This window comes from Tenrec ecaudatus, chromosome 2, assembly GCF_050624435.1.
Source record: "Tenrec ecaudatus isolate mTenEca1 chromosome 2, mTenEca1.hap1, whole genome shotgun sequence".
Classification (NCBI taxonomy): domain Eukaryota; kingdom Metazoa; phylum Chordata; class Mammalia; order Afrosoricida; family Tenrecidae; genus Tenrec; species Tenrec ecaudatus.
In genome coordinates, this window is record NC_134531.1 from 141628893 (window position 1) to 141641322 (window position 12430).

The window sequence follows — 12430 nt, forward strand, 5'->3', positions numbered from 1 at the left end:
AGTTTCCGATGTCTGTTGCCTTAGTCCAGGTGGGCCGGTCTTCCTGCGTGAATCGGACTTTCCTCTATCTAACGCACCTCTCCCAGTATTGGCGCCAGGCACTGCTTTCCTGGCACCTTCAGGACTCACCATGGCATCTCAGGTCCGAAGAGGTCAGGGTCCAAGACACTCCCGCCCGCCACTCTTTCCTTTGATCCCAAGCGCCCCCCCCACCCCCACCCCGCTTCTGCCAAATGAGTATCTCTAGTTCCCTGAAGGCAGGGCTTTTTTGCAGAGCTAACTTCTGTTAGATGTCACCTCCCTTGAGAGTCAGGTGCCTTCTCTGGGTTCCGGAATTCTCCAGCCTAACCCTCTCCATGGCTGGGGGGAGTGGGGGAGGGGGAGTGCAAATCCCCCAAAGTGTTTTTGCTTTATTTTGTTTGTTTGTTTTTGCCGAAAGCTCTTGACTCCTTTCTCTTTTGTCTGTCCAGGGCTAGCAGAGCCAGGTGGGTCTGTTCCAAGTGCTTGAGTGAGCCCTTGCCGTTCAACCATTGGAAGATTTACTTACTCTGAGCTCCTGCAGGCAGAAATCTTGTCTCTGCTGTCTCCAAGTCGCATCTTTGTGGCATGTTCGTGGCGCTGCCAAGATGTTTATTGAAAATGATAATGAGTGAATGCCAAGGTGGTGCGCCACACCCTTTCCCAAGTTTCCAAGAGTTACTTAGAAGCCTAACAGATCCTGCCCCCACTGTGCTGGCGTCTAAGGAAACTCCTCAGCTCCCTTCCCAGCAGCAAGCCCGGTGGCAGAGGGGGCGCAGTCTGGTGGGAGACAGGGTTCTGGGGATCAGAAGGAGCCCCTTCCCTCCCAGCCTGCAGTGTCTTCCAGCTTAGAGAGCGGCGCAGGGTCTTTGGGCTCTAGGGTCCTGAGCGACCCCGGAGAGGGTGACTTTCCAGAGACGGGCCCCCGCAGCCCAGACCATTCCATTGGGAAGAGGAAGAGGACCTGCGCCTCTTTGAGTCCCGGGGCCGAGCTGCTGGGGAGGACGGTGCTTGGAGCCGGGAGGACTTCGCGGAGGGTGAACTCCGAAGGGAGGGCGCGAGCGAACAAGGGCACCGCGCAGCCCCGAGCCCCGGGGGGTCCGCGCGGGGGCTGGCTGCAGAGGCGCCCCGCTGGCCGCTCGCCCGCCCGCCCGCCCTCCGGGCCGGCCGGGCTTCCCCGCCCCTGGCCGCCGCCCCCTCGCGCGGCCGCTTATTTAACCTGCCGCGCGCAGCAGAGGCCGAGCTGACTTCCCGCCGGCCGTCAGCGCGCGTCCTCCGACTCCATGGCGCTTCTGCTGCTGCCCCTCGCCCTGGCGCTGGCCCTGGGCCCGGCCGCGACCCTGGAGGGGCCCGCCAAGTCGCCCTACCAGCTGGTGCTGCAGCACAGCCGGCTCCGGGGCCGGCAGCACGGGTAAGCCGAGCCGTGGTCCCGCTGCGGGCCGAGAAGGGACGGGACGCCCGGGCTCAGAGCCGTGACGGGGCGCAGGGGACAAAGCCCGAATGGAAACCTGCAGCGTGAGGGGCCGGCAGAGAGGGTAGCGGGGGACAGTGGGGGGAAAGACTGAGGCAGGGGCGCAGCAGGGGAGGGCAGGGGGAAGCTGGGCAGCGAACCCCCGATTCCAGCCTGGAGCATGAAATGAAGCGAACTTTCGGTCTCACCTCCCAGCCCACGGGGACCGGAGGTCCGGTGGGGATGAGGGGTGTGGAGTGAGGGGGGGGGCAAGTTGGCTGGTGTCTGTCCAGAATGACAAAGGCAAAGTGGGCGCTGGGGCAAAGAGACAGCCCACCTAGAGGCAGCCTACCTAGCAGTGCACGCTTTCTGGACCGGCATAGTTCTTCCTCCTGCGACTCTGGACAGGAGACTGGGCGGGGGCGATGGGGAGCCAGCACCCCAGGTGCCCTGGGGGTCCCTGTTTATCTGCCCCTTGGCGGGATGGTGCACTTGGGCGCACAGCCATTGTGTGTTACCCCCACTGCCTGCCAGATGTAGATCAGGGGGATTCCTGTCCCTCACACATTGCACAAACGGGGAAACTGAGTCCAGAGCGCATACATGGCCCTGGAATGGAAGTAGGATCAGAGTGGGTTAGTCCATGTGGTTCAATGTCGGAGGTATTCCTTTGAGAAGCCGAAGCTGCACTGGCTGTAGGAGGCCAACCCAGGCTAAGGGTCCGCCCTGGTAAAGACATCGGCATAGACCCAGACAGAACGCTTGCCTCAAACGCACCGCCATCGAGTCATTCCAACTCCTAGGAACCCTTTAGGACGGACCAGAGCTGCCCCTGTGGGTGTCCGACTTCTCACTCGTTGTGGGAGGAGAAAGCCTCCTCTTTCTCCCACAGAGTGGCAGGTGGTTTCAAACTGCTTGCCTTTCAGGTTAGCAGCCCGGGTTGTAACCACCAGGGCAGAAGGGGGCCAACATTTCTACGTCTGAAGCCAGGTCACACCTGCTTATTCAAAACCAGACTTGGCTGCAGCTTCCAGTCTACCTGGTGGTACCAACCTTTTTTCACCACTGGGAGAAACAATAAGGCGAGTAACGCCATGCCCAAATGCCACTGGCATCTGACACCCAAGCCCGGATGGTCTCCAGCCCTTCAATGACTGGTAGATGTGCGCGTGAATCAAAGCTCCTTGTACTGTGCTGTTGGCTGCCGTCCTGCAGTCCCATGCTTAGCATAACAAAGCGTCATCCTTGTGGCGATGACTAATCCGACTGTTGTGATCAGTAGAGCCCCCTATGTGGAAGTAGGTTATGTTGCCAGGCCTTTCTTCATAATCTTAGTCTTCTGGCTCCTCTGAAACGTCGGGCATCACAGGCCTCCACTGGGAGGTGGGTGGGGGCTGTGCTGTAGGTTCATTGGTCAGGGAGCACCTTAGGTCTCCTTCCTAGGATGCCAGAATTCCACTCCTGAATCACTGATGACCTCCAAACTCACTATTGGGAAGGTGACTGGAGAGGGCTTCCTGGGTCTTTGTAAAGTCCGTATAAAGCCATAGTTCACTGAGGCTCCAGCGCTCTGGGTGTTGTGCACAGTTCTTAAAAAGTAGCTACCACTGTTTCCTCTGCCTGCGGCTTTCTGAATTTCCCTGCCCTTTCAGGCAGGCACTCAGGGGCGGTGGTTGGGTGTTGGGAGTTGTCCTGGGGACCTGTCTGGTCACCGTACAGGGGGAAATCAAGCCAGGTCAGGCCCCAGTCACCACACCAGGAAAGAAGTCCCAAGACTCACAACACTGGGGTGATCGAACGAGGTTAGGGAAGTGGGAGAATCACCCTGCCCACAGGGTTTGTATGTTGGTAGCTCTGTGGGTTATGTACTTGGCTGCTAACCAAAAGGTTGATGGTTCAGACCCACCAGCCACTCCTGAAACAAGCTGTCTGCTCCCAGTAAGCTGTTCAGTCTCAGAAGCCCTATGTACTAGAGGGGCATGGGGGAGGCTTGGAAAACAAAGTTAAAGTGTGAGCAACTGGCCTTTGTACTGCCGCTTCTCAGCTCACCTTGGCCCCTCGACCTTGCTTGGCAATGAAGCTGGTCACCCCTCGGCCTTGCTTGACAATGAAGCTGGTTACCCCTGGTCATGTTTGGTTGCCCGAGTGCGCCCGGGAGGGAGGTTTCTGTTCCCTCTGTACTTCAACCACGAAGCGGGGGTGGATCACCCAACAGGCAAGGCAAGCACAGGCTTATCTGTGCTTACTTACTAATCTGTACCAAATCCATTCACATCTTTCCACCGCATCAAAGAGGCTGCGTCTAAAAATGACTGACTGCTGCCTGTCTCTCAACCCCCAAGCACTTTTCTCCAGAAATGAAGCCTCATTTCAAATTGACAGTCCCTGCCCAGTAAGCAGCAGAAGCACGGGCTTTGGTGTGCTACTAGGTGAATCTGCAGGGACCGTTTCCCCACACCTTGTCTCTGGACTGTTTCTCAGTGAAACTCACTAGGAATTCTGGACTAAGATGAGGCCTGTGCTGACCTGGCTGACTGGGCCATGCCACCAAGGCCCAGATAGCATTCCCAGCAGCACTGTCACCCTCACAGCGAAGGTTCCCAAAAGATGTCAAGGAGCGTCCACCGAAAACCAATCATCTCTGCAGAGACCTCCTTCCCTTTGGAAAGGAGCCCCACGCACCCCTTTTGTTAAGGACGCGTTCTCTTTACTAGGAGTTTCAGATATTAGCTCAACAACTACAGCACACACACACACACACCAGCAGCCTTGCAAGCTAACCCTCTTGGCGAGCAGCTGGAAAGACCTGGCCTCATCTGGTATGGGCAGAATGCGCTAAGAAATCCCACGTGACCTCTCTCCCTCTGCCGCAACAAAGGCAACAGGCAGAAGGATGGTGACCAAGTGATTGCAGGCACGTTCGTGTTTGTTCCCTAGAAATGCCACGGGGCTGCCTGTCCTTGCACATGTGGGTGTGGCCCCAGTGGAAACGGATGCCCACGGCAGAGCGCCAAGGCCAGCACGAGCCCAGAGGGAAGGACAAACCTCTGGATTGTTTTCAGGAAATAACACTGCTCCAAGCCATGAAGGAAGGAATGACAGTTGTGCCTTGTCACGTGCCGGACTGCAGCCTCCAGCGCCACCTCTGTTTTCATCCTCCCAATGGCACCGTGTGATCCGTTGCTGTTCGTGGTCTCGTGTAACCGCCTGATGACAAACGCTGACGTGGTCCGGACACAGAGAGCTATTGAGAGAAGAGTGGCTTGGACTCCCGGTGGTCTCCCAACGCCCAGCTGTGTCTGTGGGTCAGAGCATGGAAATATAGAGAACAGAGAAGCGAGATTGCAAGCACACGTCCAATATCAATAAGCAAACACTGGACAGAATCTCGCGGAGCGCTCTGTTCTCCAGGCCGTCTTATGCTGAACAGTGCTGTTCACCCCCAGGCTGAAATGTCCCCCGTAGGCTGTCGCTGACGTGAGAGGGAGCCCTCAGAGCGGGCCAGGCCGCCTCCTGTCACCAGGGGCAACAGTATTGGAAAGTCACTGCAGAGGAATGTTGGAGGCTTGCTGAAGATTCTCTGCTTTGCGCCTATGGAAGGTTGCAGGGAATTGCTGCAGTCATTGTTTCCTGCTCAGCCTGATAGAGGAGCCTTTGAGCAGTAGAGCAAGAGCCGGGATCTCAGGTGTGGCCGGCGGCCAGCGAGGACTCACCTCTGTCACCTGTGCTTCCCAGATAGCAAGCCAGGGGCAAAGTGCAGAGAGCTGTTTGGGACTAGCAGTTCCTGCCCAGCCTGTGGTTGGTTGTCTCTCCAGGCTTAATGTTGCACACGCTCGGGTCCCTGCGTATTCGCTGTGCCCCCTTGGCCCATTGACCTGTGCTTATTGAACAGCAAGGTGGGCAACAGGTGGCAGCTAGATGGTAGAAGAGGCAGGGCAGAGAAGTAGCAAGTCAGAGTGATCCCTGACCCAGTCCCCGACTGCATACCTGAGCAGGGATCCAGTTGCAATTCCATGGAAGTGGGAGCAGTAGTTCACACTGCGATGTATGTCCATGTGACCTTGAGAGGGCCGTGCTCGTCAAATGACGTCAGTCGGGAGCGTTTGTGGGGTTCCAGAGGAACTAGGCGTTGCAGCAATCCTCAGCCCCTGACAGCGGAGGCTCTGCGGGCAGAGGTTTTGTGCAAGCCTCAGCTCCTTCCTCTGACTTGCGGTTCAGCCACATGAGCTGCCGGTCCCGGCTCTGCAGGACCCCCTTCTCCGTGGTCAGGGCAGCCTCCTTTCAGCAGGCAAAGGAAGATCACACCACCCCTAGACCCGAGTCCACTCAGCAGAAGAAAACACTCCAATTCCAGATCCCTTGGCTCTGGAAAAGAAAGCAGCGTCCCAGCCAAACCCCAGAGTGCTGGCACGCTGCTTTCCACAGCGTTTGAGAATGCTCCTGAGTGACTGGATCCTGGGAGCAAGATTTTCAACAAGCCCATTCCTAGCTTCTTCTCCACCCTGACCTCAGACTAACCTCCGTCCGGAATAGGGCTGAGCAAACTGTTGGGATGGAAGAGCCCACCTGTGCCTGACAACAATTTACAAACTTATCGAAAACCATACATATCTTTTTATGAAAAAAAAAAAAGAAAACAAAGTCGCCATTATCTGACTGATATCTTCTGGCAGGTTCTTCAGCTTGACTTCAGAACCACACGTGTGCACCAGAAGAGCTGCAGACATTAGATCTAGAACACAAGCTCCCAACCCCCTTGACCTACTGGCCCCTTTTAAGAAAAATACTTCCCAAGCCACAATGAACACCACCCCCTACCCCCCGGCAATGAAAAGCTTTTGTGCTATATCTCATAATTCCGGATGAAGTATAGGTATCTGTTTTTGCAAGGCCAACACCCCCACCACCACCCCACCCCGCCCCCAGGTTGTTCCAGCATCACACCCCCACGGGAGACATTAACATCCACTTCGACCAACACTGATCTAGACCCCAAAAGAAGGAACAAGACTGAACATTTGTGTTCGAGGTTCTTCGGAGCCGGGGAAGAGAGATGACATACTCACCGGCATCAGTTGTCGTTTGGGATGTGGTGTTTGGTCCCAGCATCAAACAAGGCGGGTGGCAGCCATATCCCAGATGAGAAGGAAGGAAGAGTGTCACTGGACAGCGGAGGGACACTTTCTAGAGGAAGGGAGACTCCAACAGGGGTCTGAGTAATGGGTGACAGAGTAAAACGGGAGCCTGCTATGGAGCTGATAGTCACTGGCCACACCCTCTCGTTCCCAGCATGGATGTGCCTGATAGTGGGCCTGAGGGGCCAGGCAGCTGGTCTAGGGGTTCGGAGCCTATCTCTATAGGGAGCTGCCTGGGAGGTGCTGGAGCCTAACCGAAGCCTCATCCACAGGGGCGTGCGGCCCAGAGGCCCAGTGAGGACCTGGGAGAGTCTGGACTCAGTGTGGTCTAGGAGGGTGGACAAAACATGGGGGCGTCTCTCTCAGCCGCTACGCTTAGCTTACCATTTCTACTTTGGTGGTCTTCTTAAACTCTAGCATGCCATCTAAAAATTCCAAGATATTTTTATTTGTACTTATCAATTGCCCGGGTGAAAGGATATTTTTATGAAATTATACCCATGCGTAAATTAGACTTGGCTAACTTTTAATGTTTTTAATTTGGAAGGGTGGATGGAAACCTAGGCCCACAGGCCCAACATCTGGCTACACCCAAGCCACTGAAATGATGTCTCTCCTCCATCTCTAGAAAGTTCCAATGTCTGGGGGGCAGGTCTCTAGTAACATGGCAGGAAGAGCATCCAGCTGGGGACAGGCACTGACTATCCTGCTAATGCTGCGGCTTCGGTTTTCAGCCCCAACGTGTGCGCCGTGCAGAAACTCATCGGCACCAACAAGAAGTACTTCACCAACTGCAAACAGTGGTACCAGCGGAAAATCTGTGGCAAGTCTACGTGAGTATCTCACCGCCCGAGCCCACCAAGCCCTGCTGAGGCTTTGCGGTGTGCGTGCCGGCCAGAGTGCTCTTGGCCTGGGCCAGTCCTCTAGATGGTCAGCTCTCCGCAGGAGCCACACAGATGCGTGTGTGGACGTGTCAGCGATCTAAGTGCGCTTGGGAGTGGCAGTTTTTGGTGAGCTGGCCAATTTGGGCTTTGCATTTGTAAAAATGCTGACAAGACTTGGATACATTTTTCAGGGCTGACTTGGGATTTCAAGAAGCATGAACTACGTGTGTGTTTTGTGTGTGTGTGTGTGTGTGTGTGTGTGTGCGCGCGTGTGTGTATACATGCTCGCACGCACCCTCTCGTCCTCATTCAATGACACAAACATTCCGTGAAGAAGCCGCCAGCATGTGACTCTGGGAAAGAAAGCCAGTGGTCGAGTTTATACGAAAACAAAACCCAGCAGCTGGACCCTGCAGTGCTAAGACAGCGAAATCAAGCAAGGACTGGCCCCCGCTTTATACGGGGTCCTCCTCTACGGAGCTCACTGTGGGGCTGTGAGCTTCGGAGGGGCTGCTTAAGTGCTCAGTTGTTGAGCTTCTCATCAGACCCCAAGGATGCACCTTCGAATGGATGTTAGGTATATTTCTAGGGTGGAATGTAATGTCTGTGTCTAGTCCCTTGAAATATACACAGTATGAGACCGGGTAACATATGAAGGCTGTCAGTCAGATTTCTTTAAGACCCTGTTACGACCCCTTACTTGGGCAAGTTACTTCATCTTTGGAAATTTCAGCTGCTCCATCTGTAAAATGGGGATGTAAATAGGTGCTGTGGTGTGTTGGCAGGATTCAGTGGGAGTAAGAAATGCACGTTAAGAGGCTGCGCACAGTCGGGCTTCTGAGAGGTGAGAGAGTGAGTCCATAGTGCAAAATAGCAGTAGCAGTATTATTACCCCAGGATTTGAAATCTAGGTTAGATCAAAATAATCGAGTGTGCCGGTGGGGTGTGGGCAAGTGTGGTTATAGCAAGGCTTGGTCCCTCTTTCCGCGTGGAGGGAGACTGCGCTCAGTGACTGGTTGGCCCCTGGAAGCCGGGGAGCTTGCATGTTCTAACAGAAACCTAAAATTCTGGAGAAACCTAATCTGCTCTGGCACCAACTGTGAACAGATCTCAAAGCCAGCTCTCTCCCGCAGACAGCAAGATGAGGAGGGGGAGACCTTCCGAACCACTTGTGAGGCCTGCTCTTTCTTTTGTGGACAGAAAACGGGAATTAAGAGACCCTAAGCCACTACTTTAGACACTTGACAGTGCTGGGGATTTTCTGATTTGTTGCTTGCAGCGCTGTCTTTGAGTGGAGATTTCCAACTTGATAACCAGCTAAGGGCTGGCAAAACACTCGCCCTTCAAACACACCCGGAAAAGCACAATTTGCAACCACGATTGTGTTATAGCTGTCAATGCTACCATAAACCAAGGGCAATGAGACGTCCTGGAAGATTGGGGGGGTGGACAAGAAGAGTCGGAGGGGCTTGGCTAGCGCAGGCCTGTGACAGCTGGCTCCCTACCTGGTTGAGAGCCTCAAAGCTAAGAGCTGAGTGAACCGGAGGACACACCTGTAGGTCCCGTGAGCACACCACCAGCAGCCGCTCTCCCTGCTTTGGACAAACAGAGATGAAGCGATTTTTAAAAGATCATTTTATTGGAGGCTCTTACACCACATATCACAATCTATACACCCACCCGTTGTGGCAAGCACGTCTGTACCTAGGTTGCCATCATCCGTTTCAAAGCATTTTCTTTCCACTTGAGCCCTTGGTATCAGCTCATCCTCCCCCCCCCCCCACCCCCTGCCCCGCTTCCCCACCCTTCCTCACTCATGAGCCCTTGGTAATTTATTTTTAAAAGTTTCATGTCTTAACTGACTGATGTCTCCCTTTACCACACATCCTGATCCTGCCCAGTTTTTGTGTGTGTGGTGTTTGTTGTTGTTTCGTTTTGTTTATTTTTAAAACATTTTATTAGGGACTCATACAACTCTTATCACAATCCATACATATACATACATCAATTATATAAAGCACATCTGTACATTCTTTGTCCTCATCATTTTCAAAACTTGCAAAGGGCTTAAGTGGAGAGCAAATGTTTTGTCCTGTTTTTAAGGTGACTTTTGTTCTGTTTAGGAGCCTTGGTGCTTTCGTGATGACTCGCCATGTGGCTAGCCGCAAGGCCGGCAATCCGAAACCACCAGCCGCTCCATGGGAGAGGGACCAGGGAGGCTTTCTACTCCTGTAAAGAGAGACCTTCTTGAAAACTCACAAAGGCAGTTCTACCCTGTCCTATGGGGTCACTAAGGCCCGGCAGTGAGTTTGGTTTGGGATTTGTACTGTTTGACTTTGTCCCATGTGAATGTATTACCTATTCAAATAAGCAGCTAATTAATTACGTAAACACAAAGCCATGCCCCCACATAATCGCTTCTAGGAACGTGGCCAAAGTGCTAGTGCCAAGCAAACAGCCTACCTACATCTCCGAGCCTTAGGGTTTCCGAAGCCCTGTGCTTTTGGTAGTTCAGGTTTCCCTACAGTGGTACCCCCCTGGAATGGCAAGCTGGCAACAGAGTGGCACCTGCCATCCTAGTTGGGGACGGCCCATGTGCTGAAGCATTGCGTTGCGTGAGGGCAGTCCCTAGACACTCACAGACGGGCGCTGCTGTAGATGATGAGTTGGCTGGGCTGTTTGGCTCTTGTCACCTGCATCTCTCCCCATCTCTATCCCACAACAAGCAGCGTATAACAGTGTGCTGGCAAAAGGGCTCCTGCTAGTGGAGTCTTCCTACCTGGGGCAGGTTTGGCTCTGAGCATGTGGTGACATGATGGGGCAACCCCCTCACACCTGTGGACAGAGGGAGCCCGGGTACTGGAGAAGGGGGAAAGAGAAGGGAGAATTGGGGCAAAGGGGTGCATGGGGAGCAAGTTGAAGTTTAAAGAGACAAAGCTCAGTGTCCAATCTGTTGTTGACCTGATCTCCCAAAGCCAGAAAGAGATAGTATTCACTCACATTCAACTCTCGAATGTTGTTTTGGGCAGCTTCAGAAAGCGGAAGTCAAGATAGGAAAACATGAGTAGCAATAAAACTTCATGTCCCAGGACAAGGGAAGGCCCTTTCTGGAAACCCACATGCAGCGTCAGGAAGGTGGAGCTGGCTTGGAGCTGATCCAGAGGACTTAGATAGGGAAAGAGGAAGAAGCTGGGCCCATCTCTGTGTACACATGACGGGAACCTCGGACTACTATGTAGATAGCCAGCAGTGTGTGCCCTGAAAGGCGCCAGCTGGAGCTGAAGCATTCTGGTGAAAGTGGGTACCCCTAGAAGAACGGACGGCAAAATGGGAGCGTGATGGTGATTGGAGCAAAGAAACTCCTCCCAGCTGGGGCTCACCTGAGCCTTGGGAAGAGATGCTGCAGCAGAGGGCTGTGGTGGGACGGAAGGGGCTCAGTGACAGTAGGGAGAGCGCAGGTGCAGGGGGGAGCCAAGACCAGAGGAGAATCTGCACATGAAACAGACCAGAAACACCAGGTCCGTGGATTGGAAACTTGACAGTGTTTGGTCACACAGAGTCACAGGGACAGGCCGGGGGTGGCAGGAGCCTGGCGTCACCTCCGTGGAATAGGGAGGACTGGTCACAGTCAGCGCTCAGCATCAGCAGGTGCCGCTACGCTGCTCACCCTGCGTCTCCGGACAGTCACTTCAACTAACATGTTTCCCTAAAAGAGAAGCGGCCGAGTCTTCGGTGTTATTTGTCAAACCCAACATATGGATTTTATTACCGGTGTGTGTGGGGGGGGGCGTGTTAATAAATGGGCTTCTCTTGAGTGACTTGAGTGAACTTTACTACTTGGAAATTCATTTCAGCTTTTATTTTGGATCTTTAAAAGCACCAGAGCCATGCAATGCCGATGCAGACAAAGGGGCTTGGGGAAGGAGACGGCACCCTATTCTTTGATTTCACGCCCCAGACTGGTTAGTAACCATAAAATGTTTACATGCAGCAGCTTGGGCGCCAGTGCAGGAAATTGTGGTCAGGGAGTCCTGCGCCTTCTCCACAGGCCACCTTTGTGCGAAGAGGAGGCTATGTAAGGGCCACGTGGGAGCTGACATCATGAACATGTCATCGTCCACAGCAGGAGCTCAGACACCGTAAATGTGGCCCAGGGAGGGCCAGTGCAGCAGCTGACAGGTAGGGGTGGCAGCGGTCCACTTCCAAAAGCTCGACATTCTTGTATGAGGAACTCCTGCTGGGGAGCAGCCGCCATTCCCCAGAGCCATGAGCTGGCGGGACGCTCCCACTTCACTGGTAGCAACATTGCTTTGCCCTGAGATGTTAGCACTTCTTCTGCCCTGAGCTATCCTTTGGAGAGTTCACTTTTACTAAAGCCAGCTGGTGCCGAGCCGAGCGTTTCCATCTGCTGGCAGGACTGTCTTTGGTAGATCTTATTCTGGGCAGGGCATCCAGAGACATGTGAAGTTGAAACAACCCAAAAAGAGCCCTCTTTGTCCGCCCTTCCCGGTATCCCACAGCTCTGGGCCAAGTCAAAAATAAAAGTCACCCACGAATGCCAACCATCCCCAAGCCCCGCACCAGCACCCCCTTCCCTGTTGCACATCCCTTTTTGCTTCTGGCCACCTGGGACCCTGTTCGGAGTCCTTGTGGAGTAGTGGCTAGACACTGAACTGCTAACCACAGGACCGTGGTTCAGATCCACCAGGCTCTCAAAGCCGGCAATGATTTAACATCCGGGAAACCCCAAGGGGCGGCTCTGCTGTGGCCTGTGGAGTCGCTATGAGTCAGAATAGCCTGGATGGAGTGAGTTTGTTTTTTGCTTGGGGCACTGTTAATCGTCGGGGCTGTGTGGCAGTTAGGCAGTGCTCCCTTAAGGTTCTCTCCCATTCCTATGAACTCCAAAGAGGCTACTTACCCAATATGGAATTTTTGTTATGTCA

The 12430-nt window shown here is 54.1% G+C and overlaps 1 protein-coding gene across 1 annotated transcript in view; it reads left to right on the forward strand.

Moving 5' to 3' along the window:
• Window positions 1-1268: 1268 nt before the first annotated feature.
• Window positions 1269-12430, forward strand: part of TGFBI (transforming growth factor beta induced) — a 37738-nt gene continuing 26576 nt past the window's right edge. The window contains exons 1-2 of the mRNA XM_075541586.1: window positions 1269-1429; window positions 7338-7436. Of these exons, the coding sequence (XP_075397701.1) occupies window positions 1302-1429; window positions 7338-7436 (227 nt within the window). The 5' untranslated portion in view covers window positions 1269-1301. The remainder of the gene's footprint in view (window positions 1430-7337; window positions 7437-12430) is intronic.